We start from the raw sequence: 19,018 nt of genomic DNA, 5'->3' as shown, positions 1-19,018 counted from the left end.
GCAGGTGAAGCAATCAGGACTTGGTAGGTTGAGGTTAGCAGGTGAAGCTAGGACAGGAAGAAGGATTGTGGCAGGTCCCAGAGGGCCTTGAAAGACGTGTGCACACACAGGAGCACTTGAGGAGCCAGGAAAGGACTTACACAGAGAACTGCGATCCAGCTGTCATTTCAGGAAGATTTATGCCTTCTGGAGTCTGGGTGGGAGGGTGGCGATGGCCTTAAATCATCCAAGATGGAGGTGACTGGACAAAGGCTATGGGAGGAAGACGCAGTCCGCTGAGAACAAGCCACGGAGGCGGCAACCAAAGTGGGATCAGACCGTCTCTTTCTGCCTCTGGGCAGCCTCAAACATCTGGGGCTGATGAGCTTGGCCTCCCCTGGACCTTGACGTGAGGTAAAGTCCTCCTTAATGAGGCAAACCCACTTTATTTGGGTCCCTGTGAGCTGAGGGATGCCTGGCACAACACTGCCCCCTTGTGGAGAAAGGTTGAGGCCACAAGGCCACGGAAGCAGATCTCAGTTCCTGGTTGGGCTGGCTGCTATGTCTTTGAAGCCACTGAGCCTATGCCTCTCCCTCTTCCACAGGCCAGATGGACTCAAGTTCATGGGGTTTTGCTGTTGTCGTTTTATTGGTACTGGGATTGAACCTGGGTCTTGCACATGCTGAGCAAATGCTCTACCAAACTGTAGCTCTTGCCAAGCCCCTTAAGTTCACCTCAACGGCCTTTTGTTTTGTTTTGCTCTTGTCTTTCAAGACAGGGTTTCTCTGGGTAACCCTGGCTGTCCTGGAACTCACGCTGTAGACCAGGCTGGCCTCAAACTCACAGAGATACACCAGCCGCTGCCTCCCCAGCGCTGGGATCAAAGGTGCGTACCACCATCGCCTGGATATGTTTTCTCTTCTTTTGCTGTGTCTCAGAAAAAGTTCCATCATGCCCCAAGACCCACCTCCTCATCTGTAACTGGCCATAAGGCTTCCTGTCACCAACTGGGCTGGACACTGAGTAAGTTCAGAGTAAGCTGGCTTTTCTCTACGCCCTGGAACCCCATGCTTCCTTCCTTTGTCACACATTGAAGCCCCACCCACACAGTCCTTGACAGAGGCCCACTTGTCCCAGGCGACCCTGTCCTCTCAGGAGGCAGTGAGGGCACAGGGCCGCTGACCTGGGTGCCTGCCCCAGTCTGCCATTACACACAGGCTTTGTTTGAGGTGCACCCCCACTTTGCTAAGCCTCTGTGTCCTGGCCTGTAAAATGGTACTTCAACTCTCTCTGCTTCAGGGTAGCACCCAAGGAGCTGTGCAAACTGTGGAGGGCTGAGCCGTAGAACATAGCTGCAAACCTGCTCTGAACACCAGTGACTCTCTGTGTGTCCTTTTCAACTGCATGAGCTTGGCTAGGGTGGGAGTCTGGGGGTGGGTGGGTGGGGGAGTATTTCCAACTGTCATGAAAACACTGCTACAAATGTCCCATCTGCCTTCTCCCAAGGGCTCTGAGGACTTTCAGGAGGAGGTGGTCTGGGTGAGTAGGCTTTGTCTGTGTCCCCTGCATAGAGGAGGCCTCAAGATTCCAGCACTTCACTTAAGGTGGATCTAAGGCTGGAGAGATGGCTCAGAAGGTAAGAGCACTGGCTGCTCTTCCAGAGGTCCTGAGTTCAGTTCCCAGCAACCACATGGTGGCTCCCAAACATCTATAGTGAGATCTGATGCCCTCTTCTGGTGTGCAGGCAGAATGCTGTATAAATAATAAAAAAATAGATCTTTGAAAAAAAAAAAAAAAAAGAACACAGATCTACGACTCCCTGTCAAAAATGCCACCCACCCCTGACAAAGCACACTCTTGCAGCCATTTTGTAACTTACATCAAAGTATGATCTACTGACGTCTATTAACATGATCTGATGTCTGTACAAATCACGTTCTCCTGACTCTCCTCTGGCCCCAAACACCCTATGGCCACCTATATTTCATTCCTCACTCTGGAGTGTCCCCATCTGGTCACCCCTCCTCCATTTCTTCCATGGTTACTTTTTGAGCCAAAGCTCATTCTTTTCTGGGTGTGCCCCTCAAACTTGGTTCCTGCCCCCAGAAGACAGCATGCACATTTGATCATGAGGGTCACACCCCTCCCTCACTGTGGGTAAGCTTCCTGTTGGCAGCATCGGATCAGCCCGGCATCCATACTGTTTCCAGGGCCTTTGATGCCAGATGCTGGATGCATCTAAACAGATGCTCAACAAATGCTGAAGAATGAATGAGTAAATAAAGACATAAAGTTTTTTTTTCTTTTGGTAAGAAAGCATCAGTTTTGTTTGCTTGCTTTAGGGATGTAGCGCACAAGCAGAGGGCTTGTGCAAGAAACTGAGTTCTAACAACAGATGCGCACAAACACGCATGAAGAAGAGGAGGAGGAGACAGAGGAAGAAGAGGAAAGAAAAGAAATCAAAACCGACGCTCTTCCAGGGGTGCCCCAACCTGGCCAAACACAAACCCATGGCATTGCATGAAACCTTATGTGGGTGTTTTCTGTGGCTTTGGGGCTTGTTTGGTAACTCGGTTGGCATGGTTCTCAATCATGAGCTTTGTGGATGGCAGCATCATGTTGCAATGTCCGGGGGTTGGATGCCTGCAGGAGTGAGGGTTTGCTGAGGACACGTGCTTTCCTGAGCGCTCAGTGCCCTGTCTGCTTGCCAGGCAGGTTCTACACCAGCTCCTCGGGTCCCCTCTGCGCTTAAGGCATGCTGTGGCAGCTCTGGGGTCTGGGGCTGCTGCTCCCTCCAGCTCGCTCCTCGGTGCCTGCTGCCTTACGGGGAATGGGCTGTCCTTGTGCTCAAGGATGGTCTGTCTCCATTACCAGTGATAAATGCTAGCGAGGCTGTAGTGACAGGGAAAATGGCTGTGGGTGTTTAGAAGGTCAAGAGTTAGGGTTCAAATCCAGGAGCCTCTTATCTTAAGGCCACAATAAGTCATTCTGAGCACTCATCATGACAAGAAGTGAGAGTCAATGAACTCGAGGTTGTTCTAACCACAGTTAGTGGCAGTCCTTTCAGCCTGTCAAAAGATGCGGGAGAATGACCCCAAGAAGCTGGAGCGTTTCAGGGAGACAGGACGGGTACCTGCGGTCGCCACATCGGGGGTGCAGGGGCAGCCCTGGACCTGGAAATACCTTGTGACTCTTGCCTGACAACCCCAGGCTATCTCTTTGGCTCCAGAAAAATCATAGGTTTCTTCATTTTTTTTTCTTCTTGCTAATCTGCTTAAGCTGATCTTAGGTAGGAATTGCGCACAGCATTGCTTCTTGGCATTTAGTGCCCTATTCAGGCTTTAAACCTTGACTGTAAATAGTCCAGCTGGTTCAGATACAGTGGCTTGGGGCTACCCTGAAGAGCTCCCTCCCCCCATCTCAAGACCTACTGTTTTTCTCCATTAAGATGTCTATGATAATGAAGACATCTAGCAAGCAGAGAAAAATCAAACGATGGCATCTGAAACCAAGGCCTGGTTTCTTGCTTGCAAAGTACCTAGACAAGGTTGTGTCTGTTAAAGCTTCTAGACTGGAGACATTTGTTGTTGTAAAAAAAAAAAAGTGTTGGGCTATATAATGTTTATTATTAGCCCTAAGATTATCATGGTGGTATTATTAATCCCGCTATCACAAATAGTAAGACACAGACAACTGTTAGATTTTATAATTACCTTATTTACCTTGGGCTGGGCAGATATTTCACCTGCCCTGGCTCAATAATCTCACCATCCATCTCCCAGCCCCCATCCAGTGCCATCCACCTCAATCCTCCTTATCGGCTCTACCTTCCATCCATAATTCCATGGAACTTCCTTGCATTCTTCATCTGCGCCTTTTCACGCCATTATTGGAGCCCTTCCTTTCAGCCCACGTAGTTTCCCTCCACGCTAGCCCATCATGGCTGGCCCCTTCCTCCTGTTTCCCGGGACTTAACTTACTGCCCACTCTGCCCCGCCCAGGTATAGGCTGCTTAATCAACCAATCACGTGCGTCTTAGGCAGGTTTACAAAACAAGGATAGGTGTAAACAGATCTTGAGGGCCAGTAACACACATCAGACCAACCTCCAACAGAATTTTGAAATAAGGACCCCCTTTCCAGAAACATCTGATCATTAATTTGTAAAAGAATTTTAATTCAGAACATACATGGCTGGTCTGTCAAGTTATAACATCCAAAGACCTAGGTCTGTGTGCTCCAGATGAAATGCAGACACACCTTTAATCCCAGGAGACAGAGGGCAAGCAGATCTGAGTTTAAGCCTAGCACAGAGCAGGTTTCAGGTAAAGAAATCCTTGGGTACAGATGCAGTGGTACATGTCTTTTATCAGGACAGAGGCAAGTAGATCTCTGAGTTCTAGTCAATTCTGTTTGGGTAGTTCTGTGGGCAGTGCAGTGGAGTTGAGTTTATGGAAGTTAAGTTTGTGGAACTCAGAGGCAGTTTTTACTGGGAGGGTTTTATAGAGACAGACTGAAGAGAGAAAAAGCTAGACACAGATGAAGACAGAATGAGCCAGAGAGTGAAAAGGAGCCAGAAGATTAGAGCATATTGCCAAAGTTAGTACGAGACCAAGCAGAACAATTCAGTCAGAGGCCAAGAGAGAAGCCAGATGGTATCAGTCATCTTAGAGTTTGAGCCAGAACCGTTGAGTTGAACTAGCCAGCAAGAGTTTAGAAAGAACTAGAAAGGGTGAACTTAATCAGCAGCAAATCTCAGAGGCTGAAAGCATTCTAGGCCTAGATTAGATTATATGGAGGCTAGAAGCTTCCAGGGCTAGGCTTAGGTTAGCAGATAGAGGCTTATAATAAGCCTCAGAGATAATTACCTTAGGAGAATAAAAGTTACATTTACATTAATTCCAGGGAGAGTTTGCCAAGAAGCATAGAAGGACAAAGAAGGCAGCATCCATGACTCCATGGCAGTGTCTGAGCGATCGTATGTGGGATACAGTCTTCTGTCCCAGCCAGAGGCCCAGGAGGGAGAAGTGAAGCACAGCCTAGGTCCGCAGAGTCTGCTCTTAGGTTCAGTCCACCCAATGGTGGGCTGGTTGACTACCTGTGGATGCTAGGAGGCTCAGCCTTTGAGATATCACCGGCAGAACCATCATCCGCTACTTCCTGGATCATGTGTGGAAGGGATGCAGGCAGCTGCCTTTCAACTCTCTCCTTGAGACACGAATGGGAATGGCAAGTTGGAAGGTTCTCCAAGAAGCCAGTAAGAGGCCAGGGTGAACCCCCAGAATGATTCATCCTGCACTCCAGTACCGGTACCTCTCTGCAGCTTAGCTTGGTTCTGAGTTCCACTCGGGCCAGAAAGAACTAAAGATTGTCAGGTATAGTGGTGCACGTCTGTAATCTCAGCACAGACACTGAAGAGGGCAGCACTATACAGTGAGGGCAGCCTGGGCTATACAGTGAGTTTGAAGACGGTTTGGCCTGGGCAACTGCCTTATGAAAAAGGAAAGAGTCTGTGTTGAGTATCAGCAGACTCCTAGCAGGTGTGTGTGTAGGGGTGTGTGTGTGTGTGTGTGTGTGTGTGTTTGTGTGAGTGCCTCTTCATTAGACCCAGCAACCTGCTCAACCTTGTCAAGCTCTGCCTCTCCACCTCTGCTACCCCTTCCAAGGGAAGGGGGGATTTACAAAGGCCTTGATGCTCTGCTTTTGCTGGGGCCTCACCCTTCTCTCCCAGCCCTCCCAGCCGCCTCCAGCTGGCCCTTCTCTTCCTTGCCGAAGCCAGCCTGCAGCTCTGCAGCTCTGCTCCCAGAGGAGAACAGGACACGGAGCTCCTGTAACCCAATTCCAGCTGGGACACCGGGCATGGCTGAGTCCTGGGTAGGTGGGTGTCTTCAGGAGGACGAGAACAAACCAGCGGATGTCTGGTGTTGCCCTCAACCCCATTCTCTAGGTACAAGGGATGAACGTTCTGGCATGTGTCTAAGCGGTCTTGGGGAGGCTGAGATGGAGGTGGGGTTGGAGAGCTCTGTAGCCATCTTCAGCGTCACTCTGCCTCGGGGGGAAGGGGGTTGGAGTGTGCGAAGGAGTTGAATGGAGCAGGGTCAGAGGCGGCCAGAGTCTTCACTGTCCTGAGGAGGGCTCGTTGCTTGGAGGCCCTGCAAAGTCTCCTCACAGGCCTTGTCTGGGAGCAGCACCTCTGCTGTGTAGCTGACCTTCTTGGTGTGCAGGAGGCTGTAGGTGTTGTCAAAGCGCAGGACGTCTGCAAGGATGGAGAGGTGACAGACAGCATAAGCCTAGCTCCTGGGGGATGATGGGAAACAGGCCGACCAGGCCCGTGGGTAGGATGTGAGCATCAGCCACTGCCCTGCCCCAAGCCCACTGCTCTCCACCACCTCCAGGGACTGTAGTGGCAGCACTGTGGCTCTCCAGCATCCCACCAGCACTTGACAGTTCCCCGAATCCCTCCTCAGAGCAGCCCTTGAAGAAAGGCTGCCATTCCCATTGCTGTTTTGGGTAAGTGTTCCTAGAAGAGCCATGTGTTGAAGGCTTGGTCCCCAGCGTGGCACTGTCAGAAGGTCGTGGGGACCTTAGGAGGAGGGCTCACTGGGTCTGACAGGGTCTCACTGTTCGGCCTGGGCTTCCCTTGAGCCTCTGACCCTCTGGACTCAGCTTCCTCCAGTGCTGGGATTACAGGTGTGTGGCAGCACACCCGGCTTCTCTTCCCTTCCCTTTTGCCTCCTGGATCGTGAGGTAGGTGGTTTTTTGCTCCTAGTGTTCTTGCCATAATGTACCATGCACAACACAGCCTCAAAGCAATAAGGTCGCTGGATCTTGGGCTAGAACATCCAGAACTGTGTGGTAAATACCCCTTCCCACCTTTCTTTCCTAAGCCGACTGACTCGGGCGACTTGTTACAGTATGGGGCGCTGACTAAGACACCGGACCACATTGTTTCTGTAAAACTGACACCAGATCTAGACACTTCTTTGGGCTGTTTGGAGTTCAGGCAACTGGACAGGTCCCTTTCATGGACCCTCTGACAGAAGTCCATAGCAGCTCAGTCTCTTAGTCTGCTATGCTCCTGGGCTCTGAGCCTCCAATATTGTGCAACGCACCTCTGGGCTTACATCCACCTATCAGATCCAAGACCCTGAAAACTGCATCCCTGAAGCCCTTAGGTAGAGTCCCTGCACCCTCCCTGAGAGCTGGACATTGAGTGAACCCAGAGACAACAGACTGGCCCAAGATGGCCGCCTTTCTTCCTACCACTAAGACAAGGGCAAGAAAATCTGAAGCTCTTACAGACTCCGGCCTTGAGGCAGGTGAGGCTCCCATCCTCAGGGACCATGTGGGCATTGAAGCGCTGGCTGGGCAACACCTCCACCATCTCCCCGGCCTTCTGCCGCTCCCCCATCCTGGTCTTCAGGAAAATCCCGAAGCCAATGTCTCCACCGTCGGATGCAAACTGCCACCTGCAGCAGACGGAGCCCACTGACGACCTCCTGTGTGGGCTGGGAGGCCCTTCCAGCTGTGCCCGGGCGTGCGGTAGCCACTGTCCCTACCTGAGCACACAGCCTGGGAACAGGATCTCATTCTCCACCTGGTGGGAAGAGCCTCGGCCCACAACCACAGTGTGCCCGTACTGCAGCCTCTCCTGCTTGCACATGAAATAGTGCTTGGGTACATCACCCCCGTAGTTGATCTGTGAGTCAGAGGTGGGTAAGGATGACAGTAGGGCCACAGTGGTCTCCTCCCTCCCCATCCTCTGGGCACCCTGTACCTTGGTCAGGCACTTGGGGTTGCCATCAGGATCAGTCATAGTCCCCCCGAATTCCACAGGGAGTTGATCAGGGCTCACGAACTTGAGTAGCTCCTGTTTCCAGTGAGCTGTGTGAAGAACAGGGGCTTCTGGGAGGCTCTGGGGACCAACTGAGAGCCCACAGAGAACATGGCTTGTTCTCAAAGTCTACTCAAAGCACTCATGAGCTTGCCTTCTGGCTCTTAGGCCATGATCTGGAACCGGAAGCCTGCTCTGTGTGCTGATGAGGCCAAGGCCATTGTCTGTGGAAAGAGGATGTCCCAGGCGAAGGGGGCCTTTGGAGGCATCCTCTGCTTTCCAGACAGGCACAGGGCCGGAGCTCGCTGGGGGGTAAGGGTCAAGGCACTTACCGCCCAGAATCACTATCTTCTTTTGCGTCACCTCACCCATGAAGGGCTTGACCAGGTTGAAGGCCACCGGGAAAAGCTTGGGAGCTGAAACACACAGAACTCCATTGGGAGGCTGGACGAGAGGAAACGCCAGGGTGTAAAGCCACAGCCAAGGTGGTTTGCTGGGTAGGAGTTGCTCAGATCTGGATTCTGCCATGCCCTGCTGTGTGAGCTCTTTGAGGACTTAGGTCTTCCCATTCAGCAGACTCTCATTAACACCCCAACTATCTCATGGGGTCAGGGCTTGTACCATGGTGTCCCTGTCCCCACTTCACAACATGGAAGAGCTGAGCCTCAGTGAAGTGAAGCTGACTTGCTCCAAATGAGAGAACTGGCTGGTTTATGAACTCCGGTCACCTGAGCCCAGAGAATATGGCCATACTGGTCCAAGACAGGGAGCAGTCTTGCTCATTAATACATCCATCAGCCGATTGGGCCGGTGGTCAGTGAGCCAGTCTGCACTGAGGTGAGTTAGGAAACAGCAGCAAACATTTAGAAACCTGACATGGCTCCAACACACCAGGCTGGGATTTTGCATATTACAAAAACAGCAGTCTTTGAAGGAATGGAGTTAACCAAACACTAACAAAAACCTTATTCTTCACAAAAGGTAATTTTGAGACATTCTAACTCAAAGGCTTCTTTACTGTCTCTCTGCCTCAGTCTCCCTTCTGCAGGCAGGGGTCCTCACAGCCACGGACTCACCTCGAATAACGATTAGATGTTTCACCGTCTCAGGATAATTTGCTTCCAAGATGGCAAAAAACTGGGAAGACAAGTGATGTCTGTCATGGCTGTGCCCAGCACTTTAGATGCCCAGACATCTGTGGCACTGATGCTGCCCCACCCCAGCTTCCCCCAAGACACATGCACCCTCCTCCAGGCTGTCCTTGTTCCTCATCCTCCTTCTAGGGTAGTCCCCAAACCGGCATCCCAAGGCCAGGCTGGTCCACAGGTCCCCTGGAGGGTGTCCCTACTTTTCCATGGGAAAGCTGGTATGTGCTGTGGGTCCTCTTGGCCCAGAGCCGTGACTGTTCTTGTCTCTGGTCTTACCTGCTGGTAGACCTCCACAGCTGGCTTCCACAGGTGCCTCAGGCCCAGCCCTTCCACATCGGATACCATCACCATTCTCTCAATCTTCCTGCCCAACTGTGTGGAACAGAGTAGGCGAACAGCTTAGATCATTAATCCACCCAGAGGGGTCCTGGCTCCCTCTCTCCATCTTCTTGCCACTCACAACCCCCGGTAAGGAGGCCTGTCAAGTCCATGGCATGTCCCAAACAGATCTTATCCTCTAGGGTGGGAGAGGATAAGACTCTGAGTGCTGGCAGGGGCTGGAGACTCTTCGGGAACCACCACAGTTTGTTCAACACTATTGCCTGGGGCATGACTAAAGCATGACTTGGGAGCTGGTAGGATGGCTCAGCAGGTAAAGGCACTTGCTGCTAAGACCAGACCGGTGACCTGAGTTCAATTCCTGGGGCCCACACGGTGGAGGGAGAACTGACTCCTAAAAGTTGTCCTCTGTCCCCACATGTGCACCATGGCATGTGCTGGGCTCAAATTTCAAATTCACAAAACCAACAAGGTCGCCTTCTGCTCTGAAAGATGCAGAGGTAAGAGACAGTCCAGGTGGATATGAAGGCCTTCTTGGAATAAAAGCTGCACTCTTGAGGTCTCCGTGCGTGTGTGTGTGTGTGTGTGTGTGTGTGTACATACATACATACACACATAGTTTGCTTTTTAAGAAAGGGTCACTCCAGCCTCAAAGAGATCCACCTGCCTCTGTCTCCCAAGAACTGGGATTAAAGGGGTGCACTAGCACACCCAACTCTACACGTGTATTTTTTTTTTATGTTTAAATATCTGTCTGTCTGTCTGTCCATCTGCCTATTGTGTATGGCAGGTGTGTGTGTGCAGGTGCATACCACGGTGCTTATATGAAAGTCAAAAGACAACTCGCAGGAGTCAGTTCTCTCCTCCCACCATGTTAGTTCTGGGAACTCAGGCTGTCAGGCATGATTTCAAGTGCCTGTACCCTCTGAGCCCTCTAGGATTTTGTGTGTGTGTGTGTGTGTGTGTGTCATATCTGTGATACACACATACATATACTAATATCTTGCGCGCACACACACACACACACACACACACGTAACTATTATCTCCTTGGGTCCCCTGTGGCATGCACAAAGTCACGGTTGGCTATCAGTGTTCATAATTAGAGAATCGACAGTGGTGACTATCTTTCCCATAAGCAGAGCTGGCTGGCTGTTCTAAGAAATCCTGAGAGCAGAGCTAAGGGCTCCTACTACATCCATGGTGAGTGTCAAGGCCTTTTGATGTGGGTGCTGGTCTCTACACTTGCTCATCAAGCACTTCATGAACCCAACCAGAAGTGAAGGCATTTGTGACCCTAACTCATGCCAGTGGACACAAACACACACGCACACACACACACAGGTACACACATTCACACTGATGCTCAAATCCTACTGAGAGCTAGTGAGTTCTAGAGAGACAAGGTGCTGTTCTTTCCTGGACCTAGTGCCTCTTTTTGGACACACTAATACCATCATACACCGACCTGAACCCCAGCGCTCACCTTTTCACTCTGCAGCTCACACTCATGAAGAAGCAGCTCATAGACTTGGATCCGCTTCCGGATTATGTCCTGTTTAGAAGCTGACATCAAGAGCCCCTTGGGGTCCATTGTCCCAACGATGTCAAACCACACAGGGCAGCCTTCGTAGTCATAGCCACACAGACCGCCTGAGTCATAGAGCTGGATCACCTGGACACACGGACAAAGTCCTGACTCAAAGCAGCCCACATTGTGCCATTGGGTGGCTAGACGGGGGAGGGGGCAGCAGCAGACCTGGGGGTCCTGCAAGGGGCTCACCTCTGATGGCTGCCACGTCAGGATGTGGTCCAGGTCATGCAGATTCCGGAACTCCACATGCTGCAGAGACATGGGGGAGCTGCAGAATCTGTCTGTCCCCCAAAAGCCTCTCCAGGTATTGGGGACACAAGGCCAGGTCTCTCGTCCATAGCCATAAGACTCTGCCAGAATGCCCTTAGGCTCCACAGAACTGGGAGCAGAGGTGGGAGAAGAGATGGAGGAGGAGGAATACCGGCCTTGCTCAGAAAGGAATCCGGGGGATGGGAAAGGAAACAGGAGAAGGGACCCTCTTCTCTGGCCAGAAACCAGGGTTAGCACGGGAGAGTCAGGACGCAGGAAGGCAGGGTCCTACCTTCCGGAGCATGTCCTCGGATTTCTTAAGGTCAAAGTTCCGAGCTGCAACAACATGGGAAGGAAAGACCAAATCTAGAATGAGCTGGTCTTGGGGGTTTCAGCGAGATGGCTCAGCAGGTACAAGTGAGTGCCACTGTTAAGTCTCAAACCAGGACAAACGACTAACTGAGGTGCCTATTCACATTGCAAAGAGGACCTAGGCAACAAGTTCTCCCAGCATCCTTCAGTCTCCACCTGTTATAGGGTATGGCTGTCATATCCCACCCCTGCCCTAAATTCCTCCAGCCCAGGGGTTGAGCTGCCCTTCCCCGTATTGTCCAGCCCTTTGGGTTGCCTGGCCCTTTCAGTCTACCCTTTAGCCTCCTGGCCTCTTGGACTGGCTCTCTCCTCTCCCCTTCTCCCTCTCCTCACATGACCTGGTTCACAATCAGGTTCATTCTAGACTCCGCCTCTGGCTATGCTCTCCCTTTTATCTACGATAACCTTTCTCTGGCACCGTACCCAGGAATGTCATGTCCTCACCTTTTTTTTTTTTTTTTTTTAAATTTTTGTTTTTTCATTCAGCCACCAGGCCTGATGGGCCTGCGTTTGAGCTCTGGTGCCCACAGGATGGAAGGAGGGAAAACTTCTCTGGCCTCCATATGCACTGGTTGCATGAAAATTCCCACCTCCCAATAAACAACACACCAATAAACACACATAAAAATTATTTAAAAGTGTTAGGGCGACCTGGTTCCTAGAGGCTCATGAGGACAAAATTAGGGTGATCTCACTTTTCCTGATAAGCCCAAAAGCTACTGGGGGCCTGGAAATTGTATGTGTAGGTGTCTGTTCACGGGTATGTGCGGGCAGAAGTGTGTGGTAGCCAGAGGTTCATGCTGGGTGTCTTCCTCAGTTGTGTTCTCACTGACCCAAGAGCTCTTCAGTTGCCTAGAATAATGGCCGGCCGGCAAGCCTCAGCTCCCTCAGTTCTGAGGTTACACACAGAGCATGCTGGGTGCTGGGAGAAGAACTTGGCCTTCATGTCCACTCAGCACGCACCTTAATGAACACAGGCATCTCTCCAGTCCTGGAGCGGCGGGCAAGCCTCGAGCTCACGGTTCGTCTAGTTTTAGAAATGTTGCGGCAGCTTCTTTGTAACGCTATTAGCTCGCTAAGAAATCTTTCACTGATGGAGCTGAAGTGAAAGGCACCATCAGAGATGTTCAAGCAGAAGGCCAGCCTTTGCCCTGTTCATGAATCACCTCGAGAAATAACCAGGGAGGCCACTGGCCCAGCCTCGCCTCTGAGAACGCATTCGATGCACACGCAGGCAGCCTACCCCATTCCTCCGCAGCTGAGCCTAATCCTGTCTCCTCGGGGCTCCAGTCCCACAGTCAGAGGCCGGACAAATATACGCAGGTGCTTGTCTGCTTGCCAGAGTGTGGGCATCACCGCAGGCATCCGAGAACAAGCCCGCGCGTTGACAGGCTGCCCTTTCTTCCTCTGGGTGTGTGTATCAGCGTCATCTGCATCGGTGCCGCTCAGTTGCGAGGTCTGTGATGCTAGACCCAGCCACCTCGGAACTGTTCAGTGTGGCAGTCACTAGCTGTGTGTGGCTACTGAGCAACAGGAGTGTGGCTGCGGAGATGAGGACCTGAAGTCTTCATTATCTAATTTGGATAGTTAAGTATGTCTACAGACTATCAAAATGAATGTAGCAGCTCTAAATAGCATTTAAAGGTTTTGTTTGTTTGGTTGTGTGGCTCTTGTCTGTCCTAAGCTAGAATTCTAGTTTTATAGGCTTAGTGGCTTGAGTGCCTGAGTTTCATCACATTTTATAACTGGATAGCATCGCTTCATCTAAGAATTCTACTAGTTTTTGTTGATCCTGTTAGCCTTTTCTTCCCCTAAAAACCTAAAACTGTTTTAAAAATAAAGTTCCTAAAAATAATTTTTTAAAAACACAGAAAGAACAAGAGAGAGGAAGAGTGGCCCCAGTTGGGGCTTCCTTCACTTGAGCCTGGTGACCTTCCTTGACTCAGCACCTTAGAGACAGGCAGCAATACCTTGCCGACGCAGTGGAAGAAAGCAAGGCTGAGAGGCCAGCTTCCCGCCAGCGTTAGGACGCGCAGAGTCTTACAAGCCTGTCTTGTGGACAGCTATTTAAACTGCTCGCCTTGTATCTACTTTCTGGCACAGACTCCTAACTTTCTCCTACCTGAAGTGCAAACTCCACCCCATGAGATGTAGTGAGTTAAAAGCATTTTTTCCAGCTGGTTGGTGGTGGCGCACGCCTTTAATCTTAGCACTAGGGGAGGCAGAGGCGGGTGGATCTCTGTGGGTTCAAGACCAGCCTGGTCTACAGAGCAAGTCCAGGATAGCCAAGGCGACACAGAGAAACCCTGTCTCGAAAAACCAAACAACTCCCCCCAAAACCAACCAAACAGAGACAGAAGCATTTTCCCCGCTGAGTTCCTGGCATTTTCCAGGTTGCTGTGGCTTCTAGAAGCCGCTTCTCCACCTAACATCGCTTCAATCCACTTTGTTTTCGCTCCGTGCCCTCGGGCCTGAAGGCAGCTCCAAGTCCTAAAGACAGTGTTCACTGATTCGAGGCCAAGCTGGGGAGGCCTGGGGGCCTTCCCAGGATTTTACTGTGTTGAAGCCAAAGGCACTGGGGTAAAAGTATTCAGAGACTTGACATAGAATAGATTCATTAAAGAAAATACACTGTTGGTAGGAACAGGGAAGGAGAACAGTCCTGAGAGAGAGGGAGCTGCCCCTGAGAGGAAACGGGAGCTCCTTAGCAGTGTGGGTGCACATCTGGATACATCAGCAGTACCTCACTACCTTATAAAGTAGCAGACTTGATAGGTAGGGCCAGTTGTTCTTGAGACCAACCATCAGGAGAGGGAAAACATAGGTCATTTGGAGTTAGGCGATGGGTGTCTGCACAAGAAATCGCAAGTCACTGGGGCCAGGCCGGCTTTAGGTTCTAGCTGACAGAACGTGGAAATGTCAGAACTAAGAAGATGGCTCACTGAAAAGTGTTTGCCACGGAAGCCGGAGGACTAGCTCATACCCCCAGCCCCTCCATAACAGCCAACTGCGCCTGATGTGAGGAGGTGAAGACAGATCCCCTAGATCCCCTAGAGCAAGCTGCCTAGTTAGACTAGCTAACCGGCAAGCTCGGGTTCAGGAGACCCTGCTCAGCAAATAAAGTGGAGAGCACTTAAGAAAAGGACCTGGCAGAGTCTCTGGCATCCACGCACATGCCTACGCAGAGAAGTGCACACCACACAGAACGCTGTAATTTTTGGCCTACAAATTCATCTCTGCACGCCTAGTGAGGTTAGGTCCCACACTCAGGACAATGATCAAATGGGTGCCTATTTAACATATCCAACCAGACTCTGGGCTGCCAGGTTCTCTCACCGTCTCTCAGTGCCTGTCACAGAGTCGCCCTGGCTGGCGTACCCCGCTCCCTCCCCTAAACCCTCCAGCCCAGGGGTAGAGCTTCTGTTCCTCTAGTCTCTGATCCCTATATAACATGGGCCATTTTGGCTATGCTGTCTCTTGGGGCTCTTGTTTTCTAGGTTCCTAGGTACTTTCTTTGTTCCCTCCTCTTTCCTCTCTCTTCCTCTCTCATCTCTGCCTCTTGGCCCAGTTCAGTCTGGACCCTTCCAGATGCCTCTGGCTGAGCTCTCCCCGATATCAACAATTAGCCTCCTCCTCCACCCATACCTAGGAGCAGTTGTGTCCACATTTGTTTTCCATTCAAGCGCAAGTCGCAAGCCTGTGACATGGCAGGACTGTCCCGGAAGTGCGCCCCCTCGTTTTTCTGCCACCTTGCTCCCTGCCTCCCGGGTCCCTCGGACCTCACCTCGGAGCCAGCGCAGAAGGAAGTAGTCATCAGCCTTGGGCAGGGTGGGCAGCACGTCCTGGAGGTTCTCCCGGAACTGAGAGGGAAAGGGTGGATATGGCGGTTGGAGTGTTGCTGGAGCCGTCTGGGTCAGAGCCTGAACCCTGCCAGCTCAAACAAGGGAGGTCAGGCCGATGAAGACCCAAGCAGTAGTGGAGAGTGGAGAAGAGATGGATTCAATGAGGCCACGAGCGGAAAGAGGAACAAAGAAAGAGGTCCAGGGATCCCCCTACCCGCAAGTGGTCCTTTGTGGTCCCGGAATGAGGCTCAAGTTTAAGCAAAGGGCAGGAGGTGTGTATAGCTAAAGCCGTCCTGGCAGTAGGTGCTTCTGCCCCTCACAGACCCATCCATGTGTGGGCTCTAGTTTGTCCTGCAAGGTGGTCAGAACTGGGTCAATATCACCTTGGATGACAGCTTCTCTTTCTGGCTTGTACTGGAGCCTCCCCTCCATCAGTACCTGAACCCCACCTTTTCTCCCCACTCCTGTGTGACTCAGATGAAAGCTAGCCTGACGGCTCTAGAGACATTATCCCAGGAATGGCGCCCTGATGGTCAGCGTTAGAGAAGAGTTACCCTCTCTACGTTTCCCTTTCCTTGCTTGTGAAATGAGGTAATGCCAACTTTGTCCAATCAAAGGCTCGAACGTGTTTAAAATAAGCATGTAAACCAGGTGGCACACATCTGTAACTCCAGCACTCAGGAAGCTGAGGCAGGAGGGTCATGAGTTTGAGACTAGCTTAGGCTACATATGGGAAGCATACCTAAAAAGAAAAAAAAAAAAAAAAAAAAGAAAGAAAGAGAAAAACTACAAGGCTGGAGAGATGGCTTCACAGTTAAAAATAATCGGATGTTCTTCCAGAGGGCTCAGGTTTGCTTCCCAGCATCCACATGGCAGCTCACAACCATCTGTAGCTCCAGTTCCAGGGGATCCAAAGCCCTCTCTGTCCTCACGCACCAGGCATGAAGGTGATAGACAGATATGAATTCAGGTTAAAAAAAAACAACCCATACTCATGAAACAAAATACACACACATACATACATGTACACGCACACACACATAAACAGGCACACACAGGCACATACCTCTATAAGCCTGGCCCTACTACCCAAGAGGCAGAGGTAGGTGGATCTTGGGAATTTGAAGCCAGCTAGGACCTTGTTCCTCAAACCTCTGAAAAGTAGCAGTAAGAATTGTTATTTTGAGACAGGGTCTTACTCTGTAGTCCAGGCTGGCTTGGAACTCACAGAAATCATCCTGCCTCTGCCTCCCAAGTGCTGGGATTAAAAAGGCACATGCTACCAAGCCTGGCCAATAATAGTTCCAAAAAAAAAAAAAGAATCAAATGAGAATGCATTTTGCTTTGCTTATATAATTTACAAAAAGAAATTTGTGAGGACAAATGACCAAAGGTAAAGGTAGAGTGTTGTGGTATATTAAATATTTACTATTAATACATCTTTTACTTAAGCAGCGGTTATTCCTAAATAGCTGTATAACCAAATCACCACAGAGACTAGGATTTATCTAATTAACCTAGAGCACAATACTGGGCAATAATTATTCCATCCTAAACCTCCAAGCCTGCATAGTTTCCTACCATTCAGATTTCACCCATTATACTTGCTTCTAGTCATATCTTAGGTCTGGTTCATTTCTCCACATTGCTCCAAGACCTCTCCTGCAAATTCTCCCTTCTCTCCTCCTCTCTTCCTTCCTCTTTCTCCTACTCCAGACCAGGATATCCCACCCTATTTTCTCCATTGTACAACATTGTACAGCATTGGCTGGTTGGTTGTTTAATTGACAATATAGAGAACAAATGGTGGCATATTTACACAAACTTGCTTATTCTAAGCATCACAATGCAATGTCTGGATTGAAACCAGATAGTGGGGTAGAGAAATCAGCATTTGAATGAAAAAGGGTAAATTCTATACATTCCAAAAGAACATTATACTAACAGTAGAGAGATTCTCACACTGTAAAGATCAGACCGTGAGCTCTTGGGGGCCTGATGACACACACCGCCACTTGCAAACATTTACAGCCTATTACAGCCTAGTGGCCAGTCTGGAAACAACGGGTGCTCTAAAATGTACTAAAGTCAGCCTGTGGCGCAGCCTGAGTGATGACAGGTGCCGTGACACAGCGACCCCACAGTTGGTGAAGTCTCTTCTGGAGCGTGTGCTGCTGTCACCGTGCAGCTGTACACTTAACAACCTCTCCTCTACTCTCCCCCCCCCCCATGGCCAGCCCCGGAGCCCCTCCTGTAATCAGCCTGACACTCTCATTCAGCGTGGTAGTCTCTGGTGCTGACAAGCAGCAGGATGAAAGCAGGAGTCCCAGCAGGCAAAGGGAGGACTCACACCCAAAAGGAACTGCTGCCTAAATAATAACACCCGCACTCATAATCCACTCTAGGCGGCTGATCAGTCAGCCTGGTGAGAAGCCGCCTGCAGGGTCACACAGCACTGTATGTCTGCGAGTGTGACCCAGTGGTCCACCCTGACTAAGCTCAGGGAGACTCTACAAGGAAATGATCCTGGGCACGGTAGTGCAGAGCTCTAGGCTGCCCAGGGTCTTTCCTTTCTTCCTCCTTCCCTTTCCTGCAAGTTTTAAAATGGTAAGCGTTTGTTATTTTTAAATAGCGGAGAAAGTAGGAAGGCTGGAGGGGTTCCCTGTCACAATCCACCCAGAGGCCTGGTGTCCAGGTCCAAAAGAGCCTTGTGCCTGGCCCTTTCTGAGCCCACCAGCCCTGGGAGGCTGGTCAGAGGATCCCTCCTGTTCCGCTGTGACCCCTCTTTCATTTGGAGAGCCTTGGCTGAATCCCCAGGTCCTCTCCTTCACCCAGGGTTCTCGGTTCTCCCTGGGGGGTTCTTCCCCATAGGAGACACTGCAAACTCGATCTTTGAGAGACAGTGTCGCTAGGTTCAGGCTGGCCTTGAACTTGTAATTGACCTGTCTTTGACTCTCGAGGTTTGGGATTCCAGATTCAGTCCTCCAGCGTCTGGCTCTCTGTCACAAGTCTTAGGCTTCCCTTTCAAACAAGGCCGAGTGGGAGCCTGATCGGGACTCCTAAGACCTGGGCCTCCCTTCCTGCTAGCCCTTCCCTTCTGCAGGCACAGCCTAAAGGATGCTCTCAAAATCAGATCCCTCCCCCGCCCCCCGTTTCTCTGTAATAATTAAAAGTAAGCAAATAAGTCTGATAGGGAGACGACTGGGAACGCGGGGAACAGAAACCAAACCAAACCAAACACTGTCGCAGTCTGGGCAGAGATCTCCGCGTCGGCGGCCTGGAAGGCCGAGAACAGAGGCCAGGAACGGCTAGCGGGGCAAGCTGTGCTTGAGGGTTGAATTCGCACCCACACACACCCACACACACCCACACATCATATCCCTGGTCCGGTCCCTACGCAGTGCTATAGCCAATGTGGTCCGGGTGGGTTCAGCCTGGCTCCCGTGCCTTCCCGCCAGCCTCATCCCTCACCCTGGCCAGTGCCTCCTCCTGCCGCGGGCTCAGGTCCCCGACTTGTCCGCTCATGGTGCACCCTGCCTGGCCTCAGGTGCCGCTACCTCCACCGGGTTTTGACTAGCAGGTCCGATGTTGGTCCCGCCCCACGGGAGAGTCGCTGTTCCTGCCCCGCCCTACCCAGTGCTCTCTGGGTTTTGTTTTTGTT

At 51.1% G+C, this 19,018-nt stretch overlaps 1 protein-coding gene across 1 annotated transcript; it reads right to left on the bottom strand.

Moving 5' to 3' along the window:
• Window positions 1–4,132: 4,132 nt before the first annotated feature.
• On the bottom strand, window positions 4,133–18,915 carry LOC110557932 (SEC14-like protein 4). Its single transcript, XM_021652585.2, has 12 exons — window positions 18,829–18,915; window positions 15,300–15,375; window positions 11,436–11,479; window positions 11,084–11,143; window positions 10,787–10,975; window positions 9,238–9,333; window positions 8,890–8,950; window positions 8,146–8,229; window positions 7,757–7,863; window positions 7,539–7,678; window positions 7,279–7,448; window positions 4,133–6,235 (listed from the first exon to the last, which is right to left on the bottom strand). The coding sequence occupies exons 1-12, from the start codon at window positions 18,880–18,882 to the stop codon at window positions 6,078–6,080; spliced, it is 1,239 nt and encodes a 412-aa protein (XP_021508260.1). The 5' UTR covers window positions 18,883–18,915; the 3' UTR covers window positions 4,133–6,077.
• Window positions 18,916–19,018: the final 103 nt, after the last annotated feature.

Source organism: Meriones unguiculatus, chromosome 12 (assembly GCF_030254825.1).
Source record: "Meriones unguiculatus strain TT.TT164.6M chromosome 12, Bangor_MerUng_6.1, whole genome shotgun sequence".
In the NCBI taxonomy this organism is placed as follows: domain Eukaryota; kingdom Metazoa; phylum Chordata; class Mammalia; order Rodentia; family Muridae; genus Meriones; species Meriones unguiculatus.
Note: the sequence above shows the minus strand (reverse complement) of the source record. Positions and strands in the feature narration are given on the sequence as shown.

Coding starts and splice junctions, on each gene's coding strand:
- LOC110557932 (XM_021652585.2), bottom strand. CDS start 18,882: ATGAGCGGACAAGTCGGGGACCTGAGCCCGCGGCAGGAGGAGGCACTG. Junction 15,376..18,828: donor AGGAGGAGGCACTGGCCAGG/GTGAGGGATGAG, acceptor TTTCCCTCTCAG/TTCCGGGAGAACCTCCAGGA. Junction 11,144..11,435: donor CCGAGGACATGCTCCGGAAG/GTAGGACCCTGC, acceptor ATGTCTCTGCAG/CATGTGGAGTTCCGGAATCT.